The 26,192-nt window shown below is 41.4% G+C and overlaps 2 protein-coding genes across 3 annotated transcripts in view; both read left to right on the top strand.

The window, feature by feature from the left end:
* LOC113594805 (transport and Golgi organization protein 1 homolog) overlaps positions 1-26,192 on the top strand; it is a 91,706-nt gene that overhangs the window by 46,288 nt on the left and 19,226 nt on the right. The window lies entirely within an intron of this gene.
* On the top strand, positions 4,449-25,607 carry LOC106970528 (acetyl-coenzyme A synthetase-like). Its single transcript, XM_053213820.1, has 4 exons — positions 4,449-4,564; positions 10,529-10,673; positions 11,564-11,683; positions 25,284-25,607. The coding sequence occupies exons 1-4, from the start codon at positions 4,449-4,451 to the stop codon at positions 25,461-25,463; spliced, it is 561 nt and encodes a 186-aa protein (XP_053069795.1). The 3' UTR covers positions 25,464-25,607.

Raw genomic sequence — 26,192 nt, 5'->3', positions numbered from 1 at the left:
CCTGCTTCTACACTGTCCGTGTCCAAGCTGTCGGTCTGCCAGGTGGCACCTCCCTCTTGAATTTTATCTCAGATGGGGCTGTGTTTTCAAACCCCTCACTTCTGAGAACTCAGCAGCTTGGACCTGCTCTGACCATCTGGGGAAGGGTCTCGCTGAGCACTGGCCAGGTGCTAGCTTGCCCCAGAAAATGTTCATGTGATCCTTGCAGTGGCAAAGGTTCAGAGATTATGGCAAATCACAACACATAGCTGGCACCAGGTTTCACTGCACTCTGGCAACTTTGTTCTAATACCAGCAAACATGGCTGCTCTCTGGGGTCTGCTGAGACCTTTGCCTTTGAGGAGGCTGTATGGTCTCTACCAAATGCCCTCCAAGCAGGGGAACCGCTTCTCCCCATGTGGCCCACAGACCCCTCAGACCTCACTGTCTGCTCATGGGGATTCACCTTTCCCACCAGAGCATCGCCAGGTATTGAGTTCTGGAATTTCCAGCTCTGTGCTCCCCTATTTATAGAGTCCTAATGGGATTGAAACCCTTTCCTTACTCTCTATCAATGGTTTTGGGGAACAGATTTCTTTTTCAGTCCCTCATGGGTATTTCCTCTCTTTCTCTCCAACTGCTTTTGGGGGAGTGTTTTTCCTGTACTTTCCCAGTGCACCACACTCTCCCCCAGTTTTTCTTTCCTCTCTCCCCCAAAATAGCTCCCTACCCTCCACAGCTTCTCTCTCCCCCACTTCACCTCTCTGCACTGCATATCTGCCAAATTCTGTGGTTCAAATTATGCACATTGTTGTGTTAATCCTCAGATCAATTTGCTAGGTGTACACAATGGTTTGGTGCTGATCTAGATGCATTTCAGGGATGAGAGAAGCTGAGAACTTCCATGCTGCTCTGCCATCTTGGCCCCACCCAAAGAAGTTTCTCTGTTTCTCTAAATCTTGTTCAGGATGTTCCCAGTGGGTGAGTTTCTTGCTATATTTGGCCTAGCTCTCAGTAACAAGCATGTGAACCAATGTTAAAAATCTGACAAACCAGGTTGGTAAGTTGGAATGAATATGTTAAATTCTTCAGCAAACATATAAGGGTCCTCAGTCATTTTAGGAAATGCTTTAACTCTGACTTGAAATTCAGCTTTAGTCTCATGCACATAAAATACTTGGGGTCTGTTTATTTTGATGAATTCCCAATAGTTTATTTTTGCTTTTGATTCCTTTTCCTTAGGAGACGTATCTAGAAAAATGTTGCTGTAACTGATGTCAGAGAATTACTGACTGTTTACTTCTAGGATTTGTATGGATTTAGGGCTTTAATCAATTTTGAGTTAATTTTTGTGTATAGTGTTAGAAAGAGTCCAGTTTAATTCTTTTATATGTAGCTGTCTAGTTTTCCCAGCAGAATATATTGAAAAGACTGTCTTTTCCCTATTGTATATCCTTGTCTCCTTTGCTATAGATGAACTGATCATCTATATATGGGTTTATTTCCGGAGTCTCTATTCTGTTCCACTGATCTATGTATCTGTTTTTGATCTAGTGCCATGCTGTTTTGATTACTACAGCTTTATAGTGTATCTTCAAATCTGAGATTGTGCTATTTTCAGCTTTGTTTTTCTTTCTCATTATTGCTTTGCGTATTTCAGGTCTTTGGTTGTTCCATACATATTTTAGGATTATTCTAGTTTTGCAAAAAAAAAAATACTTTTGTTATTGAGATAGGGATTGCATTCAATCTACAGACTGTTTTGGGTAATATGGACATCACACCAATGCTAATTATTCCAATACAGGAGCATGGAATATCATTCCATTTGTGTTATCTTCAATTTCATTAGTGTTTTACAGTTTTCAGTATATAGGTCTTTCACCTCTCATAAAGAGCTTTTGCACAGAAAAGGATACCATCAGCAAAGAGCACAACCTACTGAATGGGAGAATGTATTTGCAAATGACATATCTGATAGGAGTTAATATCTAAACTATAAAAAGAACTCATACAACTCAACACCAAAAAACTATCCAATTAAAAAATGGACATTTCTAAAAGACATTTTTCCAAAGAAGTCATACAGATGGCCAGTAGACATATGCAAAGATAAGATGCTCAACATCACTCATCATCAGGGAAATGCAAATCAAACTGTAATGTGATATCACCTCATGCCTGTTAGAATGGCTAAAATCAAGAACACAAAAAACAAGTGTTGGTGAGGATGTGGGCAAAGAATAACCTCGTGCACTGTTGTTGGGAATGTAAATTGGTACAGCCACTGGGGATAACAGTATGGTATTTACACAAAAAATTAAAAATAGAAATATCATGTGGCCCAATACTACCACTATTGATATTTACCAGGAAAACACTAACTAGAAAAGATACACACACCCTTATGTTTATTGCAGCACTTTTTACAATAGCCAAGATATGGAAGCAATCTTAGTGCCCATTAGTAGATGAATGGATAAGGAAAAAGTGGTATATGTATATGATGGAATATCATACAGCTTTAAAAAGCATGAGATCATGCCATGTGAGACAACATAGAAGGACCCAGACGGCATTATACTAAGTGAAATAAGTCATGCCCAGAAGGACAAATACCATATGATTCCACTCATAAATGGAATCTAAAAAAAAAATGAATAGGAAAATAAGCAGAATCAGAACTATACATACAGAGAATAAAAGGATGGTTATTGGACAGCCAAGGGGGGGGTACAAAATGGAAGAAGGGGAGAGGGAGGAGGGAGATACAGGCCTCCAGCTGTGAATTGAGTAAGTCATGGGAATAAAAAGCAAAGCATAAGGAATACAGTCAATGATACTGTAATGGTGATATAATGGGACAGGTGGTAGCTATGTGGTAGAGCCCCTCCCTAAGGAATGTGGTGGAGGCCTTCTCAGAACAAAGGAAGGCAATGTTACCCAGTGAACTCCCAGACACATATGCATAGCTCTGACAGGACTCTGTAACTTGGACTGGGTCCAATCAGACTATATGTGTCACCATATATGGGAGACAAAGAAAGAGAAATTGCATAAAAGGCTACACCCCACTGCACTCAGGGCTCAGTTTTCTAGGTATGAACCCCTTGAGCCTATGCAAGCACGACAAATAAAGTTGCTTCCTGGACAAAGAAAGCCTCAGTGTCCCATCTCTTTGTGCGAGAATCCTGCTATATTTCTTGGGGGCTTGCTTCAGGGATTTGGGGATGGTGCATTTCCACCTCCTTTGTTGCTGGGGTATGAACCTTGGAGCACCAGAAGAAGTGACCTCACCTGGCGCCAGCAGACCACTTGATCCATAGTAGACTAGCCCCTCCCGGCACACTGGGGCCAGGGCCCCAGATGCACAATAGAACCTGGTGAGGCCCAGGAACCAGTTCAGGGAATATCGCTGGTCAGACTGGTAAAAACCCAGGTTTGTTTTGGTAGACCTTCCCCTAAGCAGCAGAAGGGGAGCCTGACCACCTCCCAGAGTAGCCTGAGTAGTTCCATAAGGAATAAGAAATCAAGCCACAACTCTAAGGTGCTGGGCATCAGGTTGGAATCACTCTATGTGTGTGAATGAGATGGACAGTGGAAAGGTTCCGACCTGACCAAAGGGCTGAAGCAAGTGTTGAATCCCAATCTACGGTTCCATGGTGAGTGACTTCATACAGCTTAAGGTGGCATCAGACTTCCTCATGAGTCTTTTCCCGGTCAGGGCTTGATACTGGACCTATCAATGCTAAGAGGCACCTGAAATACCTCCTGGAGGATGGAGATTCCTGGCCTCCTGAGGGAGGTATTCAGTCAGTACTATCTTAAAGTTAGATCTATATTGGGAAAGAGAAGGTAAATGGTCAAAATTTCCTCATGTAGAGTTGTAAGTTAGGTGCCAACCTTCTGGCCCTTTTAGGGGGCCAAGAAAAGCAAGTTCTTCCAGACTTTCCTCTTGAGAGCCCTTCTCAGGAAAAGCCACTTGTTAGACCCTCATGTCCTCCTTATCCAGGATTGTCAGAGATGAAAAGTTTCAGGTTACAAAGCTCTTGATAGCTGTGTTAACAATTACTCATGAAAACCTTGAGACACACGAAATTAACCATCGTTTCAAGTCATCCCTTTGCTAACAAATTGCAACAGAGAAAACAGGAGCTTCTTTGACCTTTAGCAAATGTTGGTAAACTTTCACATTTCATGCTGACAACTCGAAAGATATGTCTATCTTAATTAAACCAACAAACTTAGTTTAGATATTCTAAACTAATATCTAAATTAGTTTAGATATTGAGTATGTTCCACCTTTTAAGTATGACACTTAAAAGTCAACCAATTTGTTCCCCATTGTCAATTTGTACCTGGGACACTGGTGAGGAATCTGAAGTGGGCAGTGTAAGTCCAAGGGTGTGCTCTTTGCCCTTTGATAGTAAAGGAAGCAGGAGGAGCCAATGGTGCCAGAGGCACCGAGGATGGTACAGGAACCAGATATGCAGGCAGTACCCAAGGTGGTGCAGAAACAGGAGGAGGGGGAGGGGAAGGCAGGGATGGGAGGTCATCTTCCTGCTGCCTGGAAGGCTGGAGGCAGGTAAAAGCCCAGAGGGCAGAGAAAGAGCTTTTCTGGTCCTAAAGCCTGTCGTCTCAGACAGATGACCAGATGCAGATGTTTTTTCCCCACACTCAAGGGGAATTGGGCAGTACATATCTGGTCAGTGAAGACAGGGAACTTCCCTGAAACAAAAGGAGTTTTGGCAGCTGCTTGGGAATATTATTATTATTTTTTAATTTTAATGTTTATTATTTGAGAGAAACAGAGACAGAGAGCAAGCAGGGGAGGGGCAGAGAGAGAGGGAGATGCAGAATTAGAAGCAGGCTCTAGGCTCTGAGCTGCCAGCCAGAGCCTGATGTGGGGCTCAAACAGATGAACTGTGAACTGCGAGATCATGACCTGAGCTGAAGTCAGCCATCTAACTAACTGAGCCACCCAGGTGCCCCAGGAATATTCTTTAAAGTCCCTGTCCCAAGGTAGGTTCACCAGAGACAATTAGCTCCAATTATAGCCATTAACCTGGGAAATGAATGAAGGAGAAGCTCCCACATACAGCTAGAGGAACCTGAGCCTATAAAGAGGAACAAAGAGTGTCACCATCCCCTTTGTTAGGGATGGCCTGTGTTTCCTCAAGCAAGATGGGTTTGTTCAGAGGAGGCCTGTTTAAACAATCATCCAGTATATCAGGAGGGAGTTTATCAGCCTGCTTAGTGGCCAAATATATTCATCAAGAGGCCCTTAGATCAGGGTCCTGATTGGGGACCATTCAGGCCTGGACAGAGGGTACCTCAGTCCATTTGCCCTGTTCCTGCAGAAGAGATCTAATGGAAAAGCTATACTTAAGCTTAATGTGCCATTAATGGGCCATTTTCCCTCATATCCTAAGGAATAATGAGACCTTGCAATGTTACAAAAGACCAGTCCTTTTTTAAACCTTGCGATCTTAATTGGTTCCAGTAGGTTGAAAGGCATGCCAAAGGAGAGTCCCTGGGAACCAAAGAAGCAGCCTAGAGAAAATCCATTACCAAAAATCCACACCATCACCCCCACCCCCAACTCCTGGGTGGCGTCCCACACAGGATATGTCTTTGACACTAGGAACCTGTGACATACCATAGTTTTCATTTGGGTTCACTCTTGGGTTGTGCATTCTGTGGGACTGGACAAATTTTTGATGACATGTATCTACCATTATAGTATCATACCTACTAGTTTCACTGCCCTAAACATCCTCTGTGCTGCACCTATTCATCCCTCCCCCTCCCTCTCCCCTAAGCCCTGACAGCCACTGACCTTTTTACTGTGTCCATTATCTTGCCTTTTCTAGAATGTCATATAGTTGGAATAATAGTGTATGTAGCCTTCTCAGATTTGCTTCTTCCACCTAATAACATCTGTTTAGGTTTTTCTCCATGTCTTTTCATAGCTTGATACCTTATTTCATTATAGCCCTGAATAATATTCCATTGTCTGAATGTACCACGGTTTTCTTATCCATTCACCTACTGATGAATACCTTGGTTACTTCCTACTGTTGGAAATTATTATTAAAACTACTCTAAACATCAGGGTTTTGTGGGTAAAACTTTTTGGATAAATACTGAGGAGCACAATTAATGGATCATAGGCTAAGAGTTTTGTAAGAATCACCCAACTTTCTCCAAAGTGGCTGTACCATTTTGCATTCCCTCCAGGAATGAGTGAGTTTCTGTTCCACATCCACAACAACATTTTGTATAGTAAGCATTCTAGATTTTGGCCATTCTAACTGGTGTACTGATATCTCACTGTTGTTTTAATTTTCATCTACCTTGTGACATATGATGTAGAACATGTTTTCATATGCTTATTTGCTATGTGTATATCTTTCTGTTGTGGCATCTGTTAGTCATTGCTCTATTTTTCAATCAGGTTGCTTGTTTTCTTACTGTTGAGTTTGAAGAGTACTTAGCATATTTTAGGTAACAGTCCTTTACAGGTGTGTCCTTTACAAATATTGTCTACCAGTCTGTGGCTTCTCTTTTTGTTCTTTTGATGAAGATTACCTCTTATTTGTTTTTGCTCCTTAATATTTTATTTGAAGCATTAGAGTCCAAAACTTAGTATTATTATTAAGTTTGAGAAAAGAAAGCAAAACTGAGAATTTGCCCTGAAAACATCTGGTGTACTTTAGCTTACTTTGTATAATAACAGTAAAGCTATAGATGCAACTATGTGATCATTCCTGGCATAAACACATACTGAGTCAAGTGTTGATGTAGGGGAGTTTGGATGCAAATTGTCTGACAAAAATTATATGTCAACTGTAATTATGTTTTGAAATCCATTCCTAATTGTACAATACTATCATGAAAATGGTTCCTTTTTTAAAAAAATTTTTTTGAGAGTGTGCATGAGCAGGGGGGAGAAGCAGAGTGGGAGGGAGAGAGAATCCCAAGCATGCTCTATGCCCAGTATGGAGCCCAGTGTGGGTCTTGATCCCATGACCCTGGGATCATGACCTGAGCCGAAATCAAGTCAGATGCTCAACCAAATGAGCCACTCAAGCAACCCCAAAATGGTTCTTGTTTAATGAAAAATATTTGAGAGCTTCAAAAATTTTCTCAGGATGCTGAATGTCTTCGTTATCTTTTTTTCTTAGAGGGCTTATCACATCATTCCTCCTGTTCATTTTCTGTCCTTCAGATGTTTCTGATCTCACTCTCTGACATACTCCTTTGTCATTTTATGAGTGATTTTAATACTTTCCAGCATCAGTGCTCTTAGCATCTTGAAATCTTACACCTCATAGACCATTGACAGCAGAGCCCAGCATCAAGAATGTTGCAAGGAGGGTGAGTAATAGCCACTTGAATGAATTAGAGAGGAATACTCAAGAACATTACCAAAGGACAAACCTTTCTAAGGAAAGAGTTAGTGTGTTTTCAGTTGTACAAGGTTTAGTTAGACCCTGGTGGAAGCATGACTTTGTCATTGCATTTATGTGGAGGTTACATGTGGGTTTAGAAAATGTGTGTGTTTCTCTGCTGACGCATGACAAAGCCATCACAGTGATCAATGGTACATGCACCAGGTTCCTTAGGAAACATCATTGTGTTGGTGGCCAGTGGTAGTTCGCTCAGCATCATTCTACCCATGGATCCTAATGAGGATCCGGATGATCCCTTCCCCATGGTTTAGTCAGAACCAACTGACGGTTTTAGGGATAAGATGAAATCTTCTGACCCCCCACAGCACCAGAGCCATGATAGTTGCTGCTTCCTTCCCTTCTGAGATGGACAAGGCCTGTCAGGACTTTTCTACTCATCTCTGAGGAGGAAGCCTGTTTGAGGGAGCAAGGGAGGGTCTCATCAGCCCTCTTTGCTGCATAACATGTGGAATCAGCACCTGACCCTTCTAAGTCATTGCCTTTTTGTTCTTTACTATAAGGGGCTTTCAGAATGATTAGTGGTCATTCTGAGGGGCATACCAAGTGGGAGAGGGCCTGGGGAGCCAATGAGGTGGCTGGGGGTGTCCTGAGCATCTTGATTTGGTAGGTGGTTCCACAGATGAATGCACATGTACAAATTTCATTGAGCCGTTTTACAGTATTGTGCAAATTAAATTGTGTATTTTATAAACTCAATTAATATCATTTTAAAGTAATTTTGATAAGAACAAAGAGTACTTAAAAGCAAGTGCTTCTAGCAGTGATGGTTGTAGAACCACCATGATAAATTTCATGGTGTGCAAATATCTTTTTCTTTTCTTTTCTAAAAAAAAATTTAACTGAAGTTGAAAATATCTACATAAAAGTGCTCAATGAATTATCCTATTGTGGGCAAATACCTCAATTAAAATAACCAACCCAGAGTGAGTCTGTGATCATTATAAGTTGTTCAGTTTGTCTGGAGCCTAAGATTATTCATCTTAAATTCAGCTTGTTGTCTGACTGTGACAGAGAAGGGGGAACAGATGTTGGATGGCAATTATCATCTTGGCTCTAAATGGCCTGGAAGGTCTAGACCAAGGCCATCTCTCAGTGACCCCTGGCATCTAACCCCCGACAGTAGTGTATGCATGACCCTTCTGAGAATTTCTCTGGTGCAAACTGTTCCCCCTCCCAGGATACCCCCCATCACCTGGTGAAGTCCCATTTATCCTTCAGATGTCAGGGGAAGTAGGACTTTTTTAGGGGAGGTACCCTTGTTCTCCTAAAATAAGTAATTTCCTTCTAAAATGTATCTTTATGGCCTTATTCGGTCCTTCCCTTAATAACACTTAGTTCAGTTTCTGGCTATATACTTAGTACACAGTTATTAGACCAAATTTTTTTTTTTTGCTCTGCTATATCTGAGCCCCATGAAGCTGGGCTGCATGTTCTGGCTCACCACGATGTACTTGCTTAGAAGAGAATAGGCTTATTCATCCATTAGTATTCATGGAGTGAATGAATGAATGAGTGAATGAATCAGAAACTTGGATACAGACAGGGATGCACAGGACCTTTTGCATGTTCCTTCAGTTCCTTAGCACACATGGAAACTATGTCTTGGAGCTCTAGTTCAGAGTATCTCCACTTTGACATTTTAGAAAATACTTCAAAGTATAAGAAATGTTGACTTTGTTCATGGCTGTGTGTGCCACCTGGCTACACGTTGGAGCGAGGCATATTTTTTTTTAAGTTTACTGATTTATTTTGTGAGTATGGAGAGGGGCACAGAGAGAGGGGGACAGAGAATCCCACGCAGACTCCATGCTCAGCATGGAACCTGATGTGGGGCTTGATCTCATGAATGTTGAAATCTTGACCCGACCTGAAATCAAGAGTTGGATGCTCAATGGACTGAGCCACCCAGGCGCCCCTAGAGTGAGGCATATTAATTAACCTAAAAACTCAAGCTGAGGCAGTAATATAATAGGACATGTAGGAGGCAGTCTTCAACTTCAGATTAGAAGATCTTATTGACTTTGTTACAATTACAGTCCATGTGCCAAAAAAATGCAGCCTGAATATTAGAATGAAACAGGTAATTATTCAACCCTGAGGCCTCAACACTAGCTGATGACATGGGACAAATTACTTCACCATTTGAGTATGTGTTACATTAGAAAAACTGGGGAAGTAACTGTGCTTTCTAATCCTTTATGAAGTATAAGAGTCATGATGTGTGGAAATGACTCTGCACCTTGCACACAGTAACAGCTTAATCTGTGGTAACCTTCTTACTGTTATGAGAATGTACTGAGAGCAGGGACCTTGTTTGTTCTCTACAAGGTCCCTAAGACCTTGAATCATGTCTGACACATAGCAGGCATTTAACATTTGTTGAATGAATATTTGGCAGTCTTGGAGAGAAGGCAGAAGGAGGAATGGGACATACTTGTAAAATAGAATGATTTTTCTAGAAAAAGTTTACATTATCTTACAGCACCCCATTTCCATGTATATTTAGACAGTAGAGAGTCTTTTCTTCTTTTTCTTAAAACATGCTCATATAATGGGGAATAGGATGCAGAATTTGCCTGAAAGTTTCAGATGAAGCACCATAGCTCAGGGAGGACTAAACATGTACCCTCTTCCCTGACCAGAGGCAGTGAGATAAGAAACTCTGGGGAGCATGTGACTGTTGTATTTTATTTTTAAAAAATGATTATTTGTTTTTGAGAGAGAGGGAGACAGGGAGAAAGTCAGAGTGCGAGTTGAGGAGAGACAGAAAGAGAGGGAGACCCAGAATCTGAAGCAGGCTCCAGGTTCTGAGCTGTAAGCACAGAGCCCAACGCGGGGCTCAAACTCATGAACTGTGAGATTATGACCTGAGATGAAGTCGGATCCTTAACCCACTGAGCCACTTAGGTGTCCTGTGACTGTCATATTTCTTATATGGAGTGTCCATTTTTCATGGTTGGGGCCCAAAACAGAGGCAGATGACAGGTATCTGGGCTCCCTGAGACAGTTATCCTACATACCAAAGGAAGATATGACTCTTCAAAATATGACACTTGAAGGCCTGGGTCACCCAGACCTGCCAGCTGCTCAAAAACCAAGAAGGAGTCACTGATCCTCCAGGTACTGAATTGGGCTGATGAGGTCGAGTATGCCCTGGTGGAACATCCAGCAGTGGCTGAATCGGCTGTGGTGAGCAGCCCGGACCCAATTCGAAGGGAGGTAAGGAGGAGGACACAGAGGTCATTATGTCTGTGTGTGAGCACCTGGAAGGCAGATGCAGGAAAAACATTTTCCAGGCCATATCTCCCCAACCTCCCACTTAGGGTGGGGGGAGGGCAGAATGCACGTGCATGTGCATTTACACTGTGTGGTCACCAGAGGGCACTGTGGCCCCAACTATGTGTGACAGAAAATGATGCTTGTGAATGCTGCTCCTACTGCTGCTGCCGACAATTTCCTATTGATGAGCCCTTTTTATGTGACAGGTTATTTCCCCCTCACAACAGCCTAATTCATTAAGGATTCTGATACCCTTTTTTTAATAGTGAAGAAGCATAAAGAGATTAAATGACTTTCTTGATCACAAAGCCCTTAAGTGGTGGAGGTGGAATGGGAATCTGAGAGATCTGGCTTCAGAGCATGCATTCATTGATTCAACAAGTGTGTGTTGAGTACCTAGTATGTTTAAGGCCCTGTGACCTGTAATAGGGACATAAATAATTTAAAAATGGTTAATTACCAACATCTATTTCATGCCCACAGAACTCTATCTACAATAATAGTAAAAATGGTAATGATAATGATAATGATAGGAATACAAATAATTTAAACTGGCTTCACATTTTACATGTGTTATCTCAATGAATCTTGACATAAATGCAATGAGGGGTGAAGCTATGCTATCCCCATGTCACAGAGAAGGAAATGGAGGCTGAGAGGTTATTTTCTAAAGCAAAGAGTGGAAATTGGAAGTATGGAAACTGGTCCTGTTTTTTTCCCAAAGGCCCAACTCTCAACTTGTTTTTCCATTTATTTAATAAACATTTACTTTTTAAACTACGCATTTGTTTGCCACTCACCCTGAGCCTCACTCTGGTTCTGCATTGCAGGTGATGAAGGCATTTATTGTCCTGACCCCGGAATTCCTCTCCCATGACCAGGACCAGCTCACCCAGGAGCTGCAGCAGTATGTGAAGTCAGTGACAGCCCCATATAAGTACCCGAGGAAGGTGAGTGAGGGCAGATGGATGGGATGTGCTCCCCTCCACTGGTTCCTGGGGCTCTGCTTGGGTGGCTGGGGTGAAGCTTATGTAGCCAATGGAATAAACATTTTCCTATGCAGAAGAAGCAATTCAACTTAGGGATTTGGAAGAGTCAACTCAATCAGATGGAACCTCTGTCCTATGTCAGAAACATGGCTGACATGTCATCATAAAGAAAAAGATGAAACAAATTCTCAGAGATATCAAGATTATTTGTGAGGAGTTAAGATGGCAGAGCACCATGGAGATCCTGAGCTTGCCTTATCCCTGAAACACAGCTAGATCAGCATGAAACCATTTTAAACACCTAGGAAATTGACCTGAGGACTGACAACAATCAACATAACTTGAGCCACAGTGTTCAGCAGGTACATGGTGCAGTGAGGTGAACTGGGGGAGAGAAAAGACAGGGAGGGTAGGGAGATGTTTTTGCAGAGAGAGGACAGAGAAAGAGAAAGGGGGAAAGTGTGGTGCATTGGAATTGTGCAGGAAAAGCACTCCCCTGAAAGTAGCTGGAAAGAAAGGGAGAGAAAGAATAAAAATGCTTACAGGGGACTGAACAAGAAATCAATTCCCCAAAACCTTTGACAGGAAGAAAGGAGAGGGTTTCAATATCACCAGGATTCTATGAACAGTGGAGTGCAGAGTCTGAAGTTTTGTAACTCAGTGCCTGGCTGTGCTCTGGTGAGGAAGTAGAGCGACTCCCCAGGAGCAGGGAGTGGGGCCTGAGAGGTCCATGGGCCACATGGGGAGAAGCGATTCCCCTGCTTGTAGTGCACTTGGTAGAGGCCATATGGCCTCCCCTCAGACAGAGATCTCATGTGGACCCCAGAGAGCAGCCACATTTGCTGGTATTGGGACAAAGACACCAGAGTGAAACCTGGAACCAGCTGTGTTTTGTGATTTGCCATAACCTCTGAACCTCTGCTGCTGCACGATCACACACATGTTTTCTGGACAAGCCTTCCCCTGGCCGCTGCTCACTGAGACCCTCCCCCAGTGAGTCAGTGCTTGTCCAAGCCCAGCTGTCTCCGAAGTGTGGGGTTTTGAAACACAACCCCATCTGAGATAAAACTCTGGAGGAAGGTGATGCTTGGCAGGCAGGCAGTGTGGACAGGATAGGGTAGAGGTGGGAAGCAGACAGAGGCCGGAGACAATGAAGAGGTGCTTGATCGCGAGTTGGTGAGAGTGTGAAGTTCCTGTGCCAGAGATTAGGGAGCTGGGTGAAGCCATTTCCACTTCTCCCATGCATGTACATGCGTACACCCACACCAATAAGCTATAGTGGAGAACAAAGCCATTATACTACGCATTGCCCAACTGCCCCTTCAGGCACATCCCCTAGTAGACCAGCACAAGTCACTTCACTTGCTTAGTGTATGGACTATAGAGGGCTTCATAGTTTCAGTTCTAGGTGAAACTGGATGTAGCTTCATTCGGGTTTTATTCTGTTTCCTGGTTCATTTATTTGTACATTTTCTTCTGTTTTGGCTTAAAATACAGACTTTTTTCTTCCTTTGTTCTTCTTTGGAAACAGAAAGGGAAAAACTTATTTTTGGTTTATTTTTTAATTTTGACTTTTTAAGATCTTTTATTCTATTTCATTTGCTTTTTTTCCCTTTTCTTTCATACTTTTCTCTATTCTAGCCAGCTTCTGTCAACAAGCCAACCAAAACGCATCTAGGATATAGCATCCTTTATTTGAATTATTTTTTATTTTACTAATTTTTTTCTTCCTCTAAAATAACAAGATGAAGGATTCACCCCAAAAGAAAGAACAGGAAGAAATGATAGTCAGGGGTTTAATCAACACAGATATAAGCAAGATGTCTGAACTAGAATTTAGAACCATGAAAATAGGAGTTCTACCTGGGGTGGAAAAAAGCATAAAATCTGTTTTTGAAGAGATAAATAAAATCTAGTCAGGATGAAATTAAAAATGCTCTAACTGACATGCAGTATTGAATGCATGTCACAACGAGAAGGATGAATGAAGCAGAGCAGTGAATCAACAAAATAGAAGACAAATTTATGGAGAATAATGAAGCTGAGAAAAGGAGGCAAACAGGCAAAAGAGCATGCTACAAGAAGTAGTCTCAAAAAACAAAAAAAGGAATAACATATGAAAAATAGGAGTCCCAGAAGATGAAGAGAGAGAAAAAGGGACAGAAAGTTGATGTGAACAAATTATAGTGGAAAACTTTCATAATCTGGAGAATGGCACAGGCATCAAAATCCAAGAAGCACAGAGAACTCCCATTAGATTCAACAAAAAACGACCACTACCAAGGCATATCATAGTCAAATTCAGAAAATACACAGACAAGGGAAGAATTATGAAGGCAGCAAGAGAAAAAATGTCTTTAACATACAAGGGAAGACAGATCAGGTTTGCAGCAGACCTGTAAACTGAAACTTGGCAGGCCAGAACGGCATCACAGGATATTCAATGTGCTGAATGAGAGAAATATGCAGCCAAGAATTCTTTATCCAGCAAGGCTGTCATTCAAAATAAAAGGAGAGATAAAAGAGTTTCCCAGACATTCAAAAACTAAAGGAGTTCATGACCACTAAACCAGCCCTGCAAGAAATTTTAAGGGGGACTCTGGAGAAAAGAAAAAAAAAAAAAAAAGAAAGAAAAAAAAGGAAAGACCAAAAGCAACAAAGATTAGAAAGGACCAGAGAACATCACCAGAAACACCATATCTATAGGCACCACAATGGTACAAAATTCATCTTTCAGTACTCAATCTAAATGTATGGACTGAACACTCCAATCAAAAGACATAGGGCATCACAGAGGCTAAGAAAACAAGTTCCATCTATATGCTGCTTACAAGAGACTCATTGTAGACCTAAAGATGCATGCAAATTGAAAGTAAGGGGATGGAGAATCATGCTATCATGCTAATGGTCATCAAAAGAAAGCCAGAGTAGCCATATTTCTATCAGGCAAACTAGATTTTAAAATAAACACTGTAACAATAGATTAGAAAGGGCATTATATCATAATTAAGGGGTCTATCCACCAAGAAGATCTAACAGTTGTAAATATGTATGCCCCCAACATTAAAGAACTCAAATATATAGATCAATTAATCACAGACATAGGAAGGAAGAAAGGTCTCAAATACACAACCTAACCATACACCTAAAGGAGCTGGAAAATAGCAAATAAAGGCCAAACATGCAGAGGAAGGGAAATAATAAGATTAGGACAGAAATCAATGATATCAAAATTAAAACAAAAACAGTAGAACAGTTCAATAAAACCAGGAGCCTGTCCTTTGAAATAATTAATAAAATTGATAACCCCCTAGCCAGAGTGATCAAAAAGAAAAAAGAAAGGACCCAAATAATTAAAATCATGAATAAAAGAGGAGATATTACGGCCAAAATTGTAGAAATTCAAACAGTAAGAAGAGCACTATGAGCAATTAAATGCCAACAGATTGGCCAATCAGGAAGAAATGGACAAATTTCTAGAAACATATAAACTACCAAAGCTAAAACAGGAGGAAATGGAAACTTTGAACAGATCCAAAACCACTAAAGTAATTGAATCAGTAATCAAAAATCTCCCAACAAAGAGTCCAGGGCCAGATGACTTTCCAGAGAAATTCTACCAAACATTTAAAGAAGAGTTACCACCTATTGTTTTGAAGCTGTTCCAACAAATAGAAATGGATGGAAAACTTCCAAACTCATTTTATGAGGCCAGTCTTACCTTTGTTCAAAAACCAGACAAAGACTGCACTACAAAGGAGACCAATGTCCCTGGTGAACCTGGATGCAAAAATTCTCAACAAGATACTAGCCAACTGGATCAAGCAGTACTTTAAGAGAATTATTCACCACAATCAAGTGGGATTAATTCCTAGGATGTAGGGCTGGTTCAGTATCCACAAATAACCATTGTGATTCATCACATTAATAAAAGGACACGAACCACATGATCCTCTCAATATAGGTAGAAAAATCATGTGACAAAATATAGCGTCCTTTCTTGATAAAAACCCTCGAGAAAGGAGGGATACAAGGACCATACCTCAAGATCATAAAGGCCATATAAGAAAGACCCACAGCTAATATCATCCTCAATGGGGAAAAACTGAGAGCTTTCCCCCTAAGGTCCAGAATCAGACAAGGATGCCCATTCTCACACAAATATCCAACATAGTATTGGAGGTCCTAGCCTCAGCAATAAGACAATACAAAGAAATAAAAGGCATCCAAATGAGCAAGGAGGAAGTCAAACTTTCACTGTTCATAGATGACATAATACTTTATGTGGAAAAGCCAAAAACCTCCACCAAAAACTGCTGGAACTGCTACATGAATTCAGCCAAGTCGCAGGATACAAAATCAGTGTACAGAAGTCAGTTGCATTTTTATACACCAATAATGAAGCGGCATAAAGAGAAATCAAGCTATATATCCCACTTATAATTGCACCAAAACCCAAAAAATACCTAGGGATAAACCTTAACCAAAGGGGTGAAAAATTTCTAAACTGGAAAGTATAGAAAGTGTATGAAAGAAACTGAAGAAGACACAGAAAAGATGGAAAAACATTCATGCTCCTGGATTGGAAGAACAGATATTGTTAAAATGTCAATACTACCTAAAGCAATCTACATATTCAATGCAATTCCTATAAAAATAATACCAGCATTCCTCACAGAGCTAAAACAAACAATCCTAAAGAAAACCAAGTCAGGAGGCATCACAATTCCAGATTTCAAGATGTGTTACAAAGTTGTAATCATCAAGACAGTATGGTACTGGCACAAAACCAGACACTTAGATCACTGAAACAGAATAGAGAAACCAGAAATGGACTCACAAATGTATGGCCAACTAATCTTTTTATTTTATTTATTTTTTTTTTTTTTGCTGAAGATAGATTTTCTTTTTTTTTCTTTTTTTTTCAGTATATGAAATTTATTGTCAAATTGGTTTCCATACAACACCAGTGCTCATCCCAAAAAGGTGCCCTCCTCAATACCCATCACCCACCCTCCCCTCCCTTCCACCCCCCATCAATCCTCAGTTTGTTCTCAGTTTTTAACAGTCTCTTATGCTTTGGCTCTCTCTCACTCTAACCTCTTTTTTTTTTTCCTTCCCCTCCCCCATGGGTTTCTGTTAAGTTTCTCAGGATCCACATAAGACTGAAAACATATGGTATCTGTCTTTCTCTGTATGGCTTATTTCACTTAGCATCACATTCTCCAGTTCCATCCACATTGCTACACAGGGCCATATTTCATTCTTTCTCATTGCCATGTAGTACTCCATTGTGTATATAAACCACAATTTCTTTATCCATTCATCAGTTGATAGACATGTAGGCTCTTTCCATAATTTGGCTATTGTTGAGAGTGCTGCTATGAACATTGGGGTACAAGTGCCCCTATGCATCAGTACTCCTGTATCCCTTGGATAAATTCCTAGCAGTGCTATTGCTGGGTCATAGGGTAGGTCTATTTTTAATTTTCTGAGGAACCTCCACACTGCTTTCCAGAGCGGCTGCACCAATTTACATTCCCACCAACAGTGCAAGAGGGTTCCCGTTTCTCCACATCCTCTCCAGCATCTATAGTCTCCTGATTTGTTCATTTTGACCACTCTGACTGGCGTGAGGTGATATCTGAGTGTGCTTTTGATTTGTATTTCCCTGATAAGGAGCGACGTTGAGCATCTTTTCATGTGCCTGTTGGCCATCCAGATGTCTTCTTTAGAGAAGTGTCTATTCATGTTTTCTGTCCATTTCTTCACTGGGTTATTTTTTCAGGTGTGGAGTTTGGTGATTTCTTTATAGATTTTGGATACTAGCCCTTTGTCGGATAGGTCATTTGCAAATATCTTTTCCCATAAGCTGTGTAGAAGCTTTTTATCTTCATAAGGTCCCAGTAGTTCATTTTTGCTTTTAATTCCCTTGCTTTTGGGGATGTGTCAAGTAAGAAATTGCTATGGCTGAGGTCAGAGAGGTCTTTTCCTGCTTTCTCCTCTAGGGTTTTGATGGTTTCCTGTCTCACATTCAGGTCCTTTATCCATTTTGAGTTTGTTTTTGTGAATGGTGTGAGAAAGTGGTCTAGTTTCATTCTTCTGCATGTTGCTGTCCAGTTCTCCCAGCACCATTTGTTAAAGAGACTGTCTTTTTTTTCCATTGGATGTTCTTTCCTGCTTTGTCAAAGATGAGTTGGCCATACATTTGTGGGTCTAGTTCTGGGGTTTCTATTCTATTCCATTGGTCTATGTGTCTGTTTTTGTGCCAATACCATGCTGTCTTGATGATTACAGCTTTGTAGTAGAGGCAAAAGTCTGGGATTGTGATGCCTCCTGCTTTGGTCTTCTTCTTCAAAATTACTTTGGCTCTTCAGGGCCTATTGTGGTTCCATAAGAATTTAAGGATTGCTTGTTCTAGCTTTGAGAAGAATGCTGGTGTAATTTTGATTGGGATTGCATTGAATGTGTAGATAGCTTTGGGTAGTATTGACATTTTCACAATATTTATTCTTCCAATCCATGAGCACGGAATGTTTTTCCATTTCTTTATATCTTCTTCAATTTCCTTCATAAGCTTTCTATAGTTTTCAGCATACAGATCTTTTACATATTTGGTTAGGTTTCTTCCTAGGTATTTTATGCTTCTTGGTGCAATTGTGAGTGGGATCAGTTTCTTTATTTGTCTTTCTGTTGCTTCATTATTATGTATAAGAATGCAACTGATTTCTGTACATTGATTTTGTATCCTGCAACTTTGCTAAACTCATGTATCAGTTCTAGCAGACTTTTGGTGGAATCTATCGGATTTTCCATGTATAGTATCATGTCATCTGCAAAAAGTGAAAGCTTGACTTCATCTTTGCCAATTTTGATGCCTTTGATTTCCTTTTGTTGTCTGATTGCTGATGCTAGAACTTCCAACACTATGTTAAACAACAGCGGTGAGAGTGGACATCCCTGTTGTGTTCCTGATCTCAGGGAAAAAGCTCTCAGTTTTTCCCTGTTGAGGATGATGTTAGCTGTGGGCTTTTCATAAATGGCTTTTATGATGTTTAAGTATGTTCCTTCTATTCCGACTTTCTTGAGGGTTTTTATTAAGAAACGTTGCTGAATTTTGTCAAATGCCTTTTCTGCATCAATTGGCAGGATCATATGGTTCTTATCTTTTCTTTTATTAATGTGATGTATCACGTTGATTGATTTGTGAATGTTGAACCAGCCCTGCATCCCAGGAATGAATCCCACTTGATCATGGTGAATAATTCTTTTCATATGCTGTTGAATTCGATTTGCTAGTATCTTATTGAGAATTTTTGCATCCATATTCATCAGGGATATTGGCCTGTAGTTCTCTTTTTTTACTGGGTCTCTGGTTTAGGAATCAAAGTAATGTTGGCCTCATAGAAGGAGTCTGGAAGTTTTCCTTCCCTTTCAATTTTTTGGAAAAGCTTGAGAAGGATAGAGATTATCTCTGCTTTAAACGTCTGGTAGAACTCCCCTGGGAAGCCATCTGGTCCCGGAATCTTATTTGTTGGGAGATTTTTGAGGACTGATTCAATTTCTTTGCTGGTTATGGGTCTGTTCAAGCTTTCTATTTCTTCCTGATTGAGTTTTGGAAGAGTGTGGGTGTTTAGGAATTTGTCCATTTCTTCCAGGTTGTCCAGTTTGTTGGCATATAATTTTTCCTAGTATTCCCTGATAATTGTTTGTATCTCTGAGGGATTGGTTGTAATAATTCCATTGACATTCATGATTTTATCTATTTGGGTCATCTCCCTTTTCTTTTTGAGAAGCCTGGCTAGAGGTTTGTCAATTTTGTTTATTTTTTCAAAAAACCAACTCTTGGTTTCGTTGATCTGCTCTACAGTTTTTTAGATTCTATATTGTCTATTTCTGCTCTGATCTTTATTATTTCTCTTCTTCTGCTGGGTTTGGGGTGTCTTTGCTGTTCTGCTTCTATTTCCTTTAGGTGTGCTGTTAGATTTTATATTTGGGATTTTTCTTGTTTCTTGAGATAGGCCTGGATTGCAATGTATTTTCCTCTCAGGACTGCCTTCGCTGCGTCCCAAAGCGTTTGGATTGTTGTATTTTCATTTTCGTTTGTTTCCATATATTTTTTCATTTCTTCTCTAATTGCCTGGTTGACCCATTGATTCTTTAGTAGGGTGTTCTTTTTTTTTTTAATGTTTATTTATTTTTGAGACAGAGAGAGACAGAGCATGAACGGGGGAGGGTCAGAGAGAGAGGGAGACACAGAATCTGAAACAGGCTCCAGGCTCTGAGCTGTCAGCACAGAGCCCGACGCAGGGCTCGAACTCATGGACCGCGAGATCGTGACCTGAGCTGAAGTCGGACGCTTAACCAACTGAGCCACGCAGGCGCCCCTAGTAGGGTGTTCTTTAACCTCCATGCTTTTGGAGGTTTTCCAGACTTTTTCCTGTGGTTGATTTCAAGCTTCATAGCATTGTGGTCTGAAAGTATGCATGGTATGATGTCAATTCTTGTATACTTATGAAGGGCTGTTTTGTGACCCAGTAAGTGATCTATCTTGGAGAATGTTCTATGTGCACTCGAGAAGAAAGTATATTCTGTTGCTTTGGGATGCAGAGTTCTAAATATATCTGTCAAGTCCATCTGATCCAATGTATCATTCAGGGCCCTTGTTTCTTTATTGACCATGTGCCTAGATAATCTATCCATTTCTGTAAGTGGAGTGTTAAAGTCCCCTGCAATTACCACATTCTTATCAATAAGGTTGCTTATGTTTGTAATTGTTTTATATATTTGGGGGCTCCTGTATTCGGTGCATAGACATTTATGATTGTTAGCTCTTCCTGATGGATAGACCCTGTGATTATTATATAATGCCCTTCTTCATGTCTTGTTACAGCCTTTAATTTAAAGTCTAGTTTGTCTGATATAAGTGTGGCTACTCCAGCTTTCTTTTGACTTCCAGTGGCATGATAAATAGTTCTCCATCCCTTCACTCTCAATCTGAAGATGTCCTCAGGTCTAAAATGAGTCTCTTGTAGACAGCAATAGATGGGTCTTGTTTTTTTATCCATTCTGATACCCTATGTCTTTTGGTTGGTGCATTTAGTCCATTTACATTCAGTGTTATTATAGAAAGATATGGGTTTAGAGTCATTGTGATGTCCGTAGGTTTCATGCTTGTAGCGATGTCTCTGGTACTTTGTCTCACAGGATCCCCCTTAGGATCTCTTGAGGGCTGGTTTAGTGGTGACAAGTTCCTTCAGTTTTTGTTTGTTTGGGAAGACCTTTATCTCTCCTTCTATTCTAAATGACAGACTTGCTGGATAAAAGATTCTTAGCTGCACATTTTTTCTGTTCATCACATTGAAGATCTCCTGCCATTCTTTTCTGGCCTGCCAAGTTTCAGTAGAGAGATCAGTCACGAGTCTTATAGGTCTCCCTTTATATGTTAGAGCACGTTTATCCCTAGCTGCTTTCAGAATTTTCTCTTTATCCTTGTATTTTGCCAGTTTCACTATGATATGTCATGCAGAAGATTGATTCAAGTTATGTCTGAAAGGAGTTCTCTGTGCCTTTTGGATTTCAATGCCTTTTTCCTTCCCCAGATCAGAGAAGTTCTCAGCTATTATTTCTTCAAGTACACCTTCAGCACCTTTCCCTCTCTCTTCCTCCTCTGGAATACCAATTATGCGTAGATTATTTCTCTTTAGTGCATCACTTAGTTCTCTAATTTTCCCAGCATACTCCTGGGTTTTTTTTTATCTCTCTTTTTCTCAGCTTCTTCTTTTTCCATAATTTTATCTTCTAATTCACCTATTCTCTCCTCTGCCTCTTCATTCCGAGCTGTGGTCATCTCCATTTTATTTTGCAGCTCATTAATAGCATTTTTGAGCTCCTCCTGGCTGTTCCTTAGTCCCTTGACCTCTGTAGCAATAGATTCTCTGCTGTCCTTTATAATGTTTTCAAGCCCAGCGATTAATTTTATTACTATTATTCTAAATTCACTTTCTGTTATATTGTTTAAATCTTTTTTGATCAGTTCATTAGCTGTCATTATTTGGGGATTTTTTTTGAGGGGAATTCTTCTGTTTCGTCATTTTGGATAGTCCCTGGAGTGGTGCAGAACTGCAGGGCACTTCCCCTGTGCCGTCTTGAATAACTTGTGTTGGTGGGCGGGGCTGCAATCAGACCTGATGTCTGCCCCCAGCCCACTACTGGGGCCACAGTCAGACTGGTGTGTGCCTTCTCTTTCCCTCTCCTGGGGGGGGATTCACTGTGGGGTGGCATGGCCCATCTGGGCTACTTGCACACTGCCAGTCTTGTGGTGCTGGGGACCTGGTGTATTAGGTGTGGTGGATTGGCAAGGTGCACAGGGGCAGGAGGGGTAGGCTCAGCTCGCTTTTCCTTCGGAGATCCACTTCAGGAGGGGCCCTGCAGCACCAAAAGGGAGTCAGACCCGCCGGAGGATGGATCCACAGAATTCTGCACAGCATTGGGTGTTTGCACGGTGCAAGCAAGTTTTCTGGAAGGAACTGGTTCCCTTTGGGATTTTGGCTGGGGGATGGGCGAGGGAGATGGCGCTGGCGAGCCCCTTTGTTCCCCACCAAGCTGCGCTCTGTTGTCCGGGGCTCAACAACTCTCCCTCCTGTTGTCCTCCAGCCCTCCCTCTCTCTGAGCAGAGCTGTTAACTTATAACCTTCCAGATGTTAAGTCCCGCTTGCTGTCGGAACACACTCTGTCCGGCCCCTCCGCTTTTGCAAGCCAGACTCGGGGGCTCTGCTTTGCCGGTGGGCTGCCCCTCCGCCTTGGCTCCCTCCTGTCAGTCCGTGTAGCGCGCACAGCCTCTCTGCCCTTCCTACCCTCTTCCGTGGGCCTCTCATCTACGCTTGGCTCTGGAGAATCCATTCTGCTAGTCTTCTGGCGATTTTCTGGATTATTTAGGCAGGTGTGGGTGAAATCTAAGTGATCCGCAGGATGCGGTGAGCCAGCGTCCTCCTACACTGCCATCTTCCCAGAAGCCCCTGGCCAACTAATCTTTAACAAAGCAAGAAAGATTATGTAATGGAAAAGACAGTCTCTTCAGCAAATGGTACTGGAAAAACTGGACAACGACAGGCAGATGACTGAACGTGGACTACTTTCCTACACCATATACAAAAGTAAACTCAAAATGGATGAAAGACCTAAACGTAAGGCAGGAAGCCATGAAAATCCTAGAGGGGAAAACCGACAACAATGTCTTTGACCTGCAGCAGCTTTTTACTTGTCGTGTCTCTGGAGGCAAGGGAAACAAAACAAAAATGAACTCTTGGGACCTCATCAAGATAAAAAGCTTCTGCACAGCAGAGGAAACAATCAGCAAAACTAAAAGGCAACCAATGGATTGGGAGGAGATATTTCCAAATGACATATCCAATAAAGGGTTAGTGTCCAAAATTTATATAGAACTTGTCAGACTCAACACCTAAAAAGCAAATAATCCAGTGAGGAAATGGTCAAAAGACATGAAAGACACTTTTCCAAAGAAGACATCCAGATGCCTAACAGACACATGAAAATATGCTTAACATGACTCATGATGAGGGAAATACAAATGAAAATTACAACGAGATACTCCTTCACATCTGTCAGATAAAATTAACAACTCAGGCAATAACAGATGTTGTCAAGGATGCAGGGAAAGACGAACTCTTTTGCACTGCTGGTGGGAAGTCATACTGGTGCAGCCACCCTGGAAAAGAGTATGAATGTACCTCAAAAAACTAAAAAAACAGAACTACACTATGACTCAGCAATTCACTACTAGGTATTTATCCAAAGGGTACAGGAGGGCTGATTCAAAGGGGAACATGACCCCAATGTTTATAGCAGCACTATCAACAATAGCCAAAGTATGAAAAGAGCCCAAATGTCTATTGACTGATGAATGGATAAATTAGATATGGTGTGTGTGTGTGTGTGTGTGTGTGTGTGTGTATAATGGAATATTACTCATCAATCAAAAAGAATGAAATATTGCCACTCGCAACAACGTAGATGAAACTACAGTGTATTATGCTAAGTTAAGTAAGTCAGGGAAAGACAAATATCTTATGATTTCACTCATATGTGGAATTTAAGAAACAGAACATGTGAACATAACGGAAGCAAAAATAATATAAAAACAGAGAGGGAGACAAACCATAAGAGACTTTTGAATACAGAGAACAACAGAGGGCCACTGGTGGGATGTTGGTGTAGGGATGGGCAAAATGACTAGGGACATTAAAGAGGACATTTTGGGGATGATCCCTGGGTGTTATATGTAAGTGATGAATCACTAAATTCTATTCCTGAAATTTAAAAAATTAGATTATTTGTAATCTTTCAAAATTTGAAAAAAATTGAAATCAACAACTGCCACACTTTTTAAAAACATTGTTTGTAATAAGAAATACATTCTAAATTGCAACCCAGTACATGTATAGATGCAGAGCAAACAAAAGTTAACAAATATTTACTCTAGCATATAATACATTTTAATAGTTTTTATTTACTTCATTTGTTTTCAGTGCCATATGCAACCTATGGAAATGTCCAGCAATAGAGAAGTGATTAAATTATTAATGGTATTCAATGTTGTCCTATAATTTAAAAAGACGATGCAGATCTTTTTGTTTGCAACATAAAAATATCACAACAATATCTTATTAAGAGTAAAAAGTAGGGTGTGAGTGGATAGATATAATATTATCCTATTTGCTGAAAAACAGTTTGAAAGGATACTTATGCCACAGGCTTAATGTCTCCTTTTGTAAAAGTTGCTGCATTTTCAGACTGTTTACAATCTAGACATATGCCATACAGCTAATATTTATTGACATTGACTATATGTACCAGGTCCTGGATTCAAAGATTTACATTTTTATTATTTGATTTAATCCTCTTCAAACCTGAGATGGTGTAACCATCCATTTTACGGAGCAGAAATGGAGGTTCAGAGACTCCAAGTAAATTGTCTGAGGTTGGAGTTGATAAAAGGATGGAGTTGAAATTCAAACCCACGTGTATCTAACAATAGAGTTCATACTTTGAATGTTAGGCTATGCTGCCTCATAGAGAGGAGAACGGAGGATGCATTCCAGTTAGGATGGGCTAGATGTTATTGTGGGTAACAAATAGCCCAAAGTCTTAACAACTTATAATAAAGGAAGTATCTTCCTTGCTCCTGCCACATGTCCACCATGGTCCCCCTGGGACCAGGATAAAAAAGCACCCACCATAGGTAACTACCAGGTGACATAAGAGATGGACAGAGAGGTGGCCAGATGTAGTTGTTCCCAAGTGTTGTATTTGAGGTGGCACACTTCACTCCCACTCACATTTCCTGGTCAGAGCATATCACAGGGCTGCATCCAGCTTAGTGGGTAAGAGGACAATGTGACATTCTTCATAGAGCCTAGTGAGGCCACCACATGGTACCAGCCTGTCTGGGGACTGCTCAGGGGCAAAGGAGGGGCATGGGTCATTGGTAGTAAATGATAGCAGGACTAAGTCAGGATAGGTTTGCTTCATCCTCAACCAGGTGGAATTTGTCCCAGAGTTTCCCAAAGTCATAACTGTTAAGATTAAAGAAGTGAACTTCAGAAAAAGGAGTTTGGTCAGATGTAATCAGCAAAACACTCAGAAACCACTCTGTAATCTTGACCAAATCCCTGGCTGCCTCAGTTTCCCCACTATGGAGAGGGTGAGGAGGGGGATGTAGAGCACTGTTTTGCAAGAGCATCAGGAATGCCCATGTTCTAGCATTTTTGTTCTCTTAAATTAATATGTTATTGTCTTCCCTTCACATCCCTGGGTAAGTGCTCCAAATGTGGTCTGGTAATAAAACATTGACATCAGCATCCGAGGCGACCTTGTGTTGTGCTTTTATTCTGTGAATAAACTGGCGCTAAATGCTATCCCTCCATAATTCTTCCCAAGTTCCATCAGAGAAAACTGGTGCCAGGGGCCCTGGGTGACTCCTTATGCCCATTCAACAACTAGGACACAGAGGTCAGGGGGACACTCCTGTGGCCCCAGGTGTCCATCTCTGTCTGGCTTGCCCATGCCCTGCTGAGGATGAGGCCAGGGCCAGAGCTAGTGAGGTGGCCGGGGAAGGGGGAAAGGGCCGAGGGCAGCCCAGCGTGGTGATTCCACTTGTTCGCAAGACCATGGCTCCCTGCTCCATCCACCATTCCACGGATCTGCTGCCACTGCCTCTGAATGCTGTGGCTGCTGCTGCTGCTGCTGCTGCTGCTGCTTCCACTTCCTGACCTCAGCCTGCGCCAGCACAGGTGAGTGAAGGATCTGCCCTTTGGGGACTCAGGAGTCCTGCAGGACTCCTCCAGCTCTTTTCCGGGGTGCCCAATCCTGCATTCCTTCCATGGGGCCCAGGAGTTCTGTTTCCCCAGCCCTGCCTTGGGGCCCCCACTCACTCACCCTTCCCAGGGCC

Source organism: Acinonyx jubatus, chromosome E3 (genome assembly GCF_027475565.1).
Source record: "Acinonyx jubatus isolate Ajub_Pintada_27869175 chromosome E3, VMU_Ajub_asm_v1.0, whole genome shotgun sequence".
Lineage (NCBI taxonomy): Eukaryota > Metazoa > Chordata > Mammalia > Carnivora > Felidae > Acinonyx > Acinonyx jubatus.
This window is presented reverse-complemented; position numbering and strand designations above follow the sequence as displayed.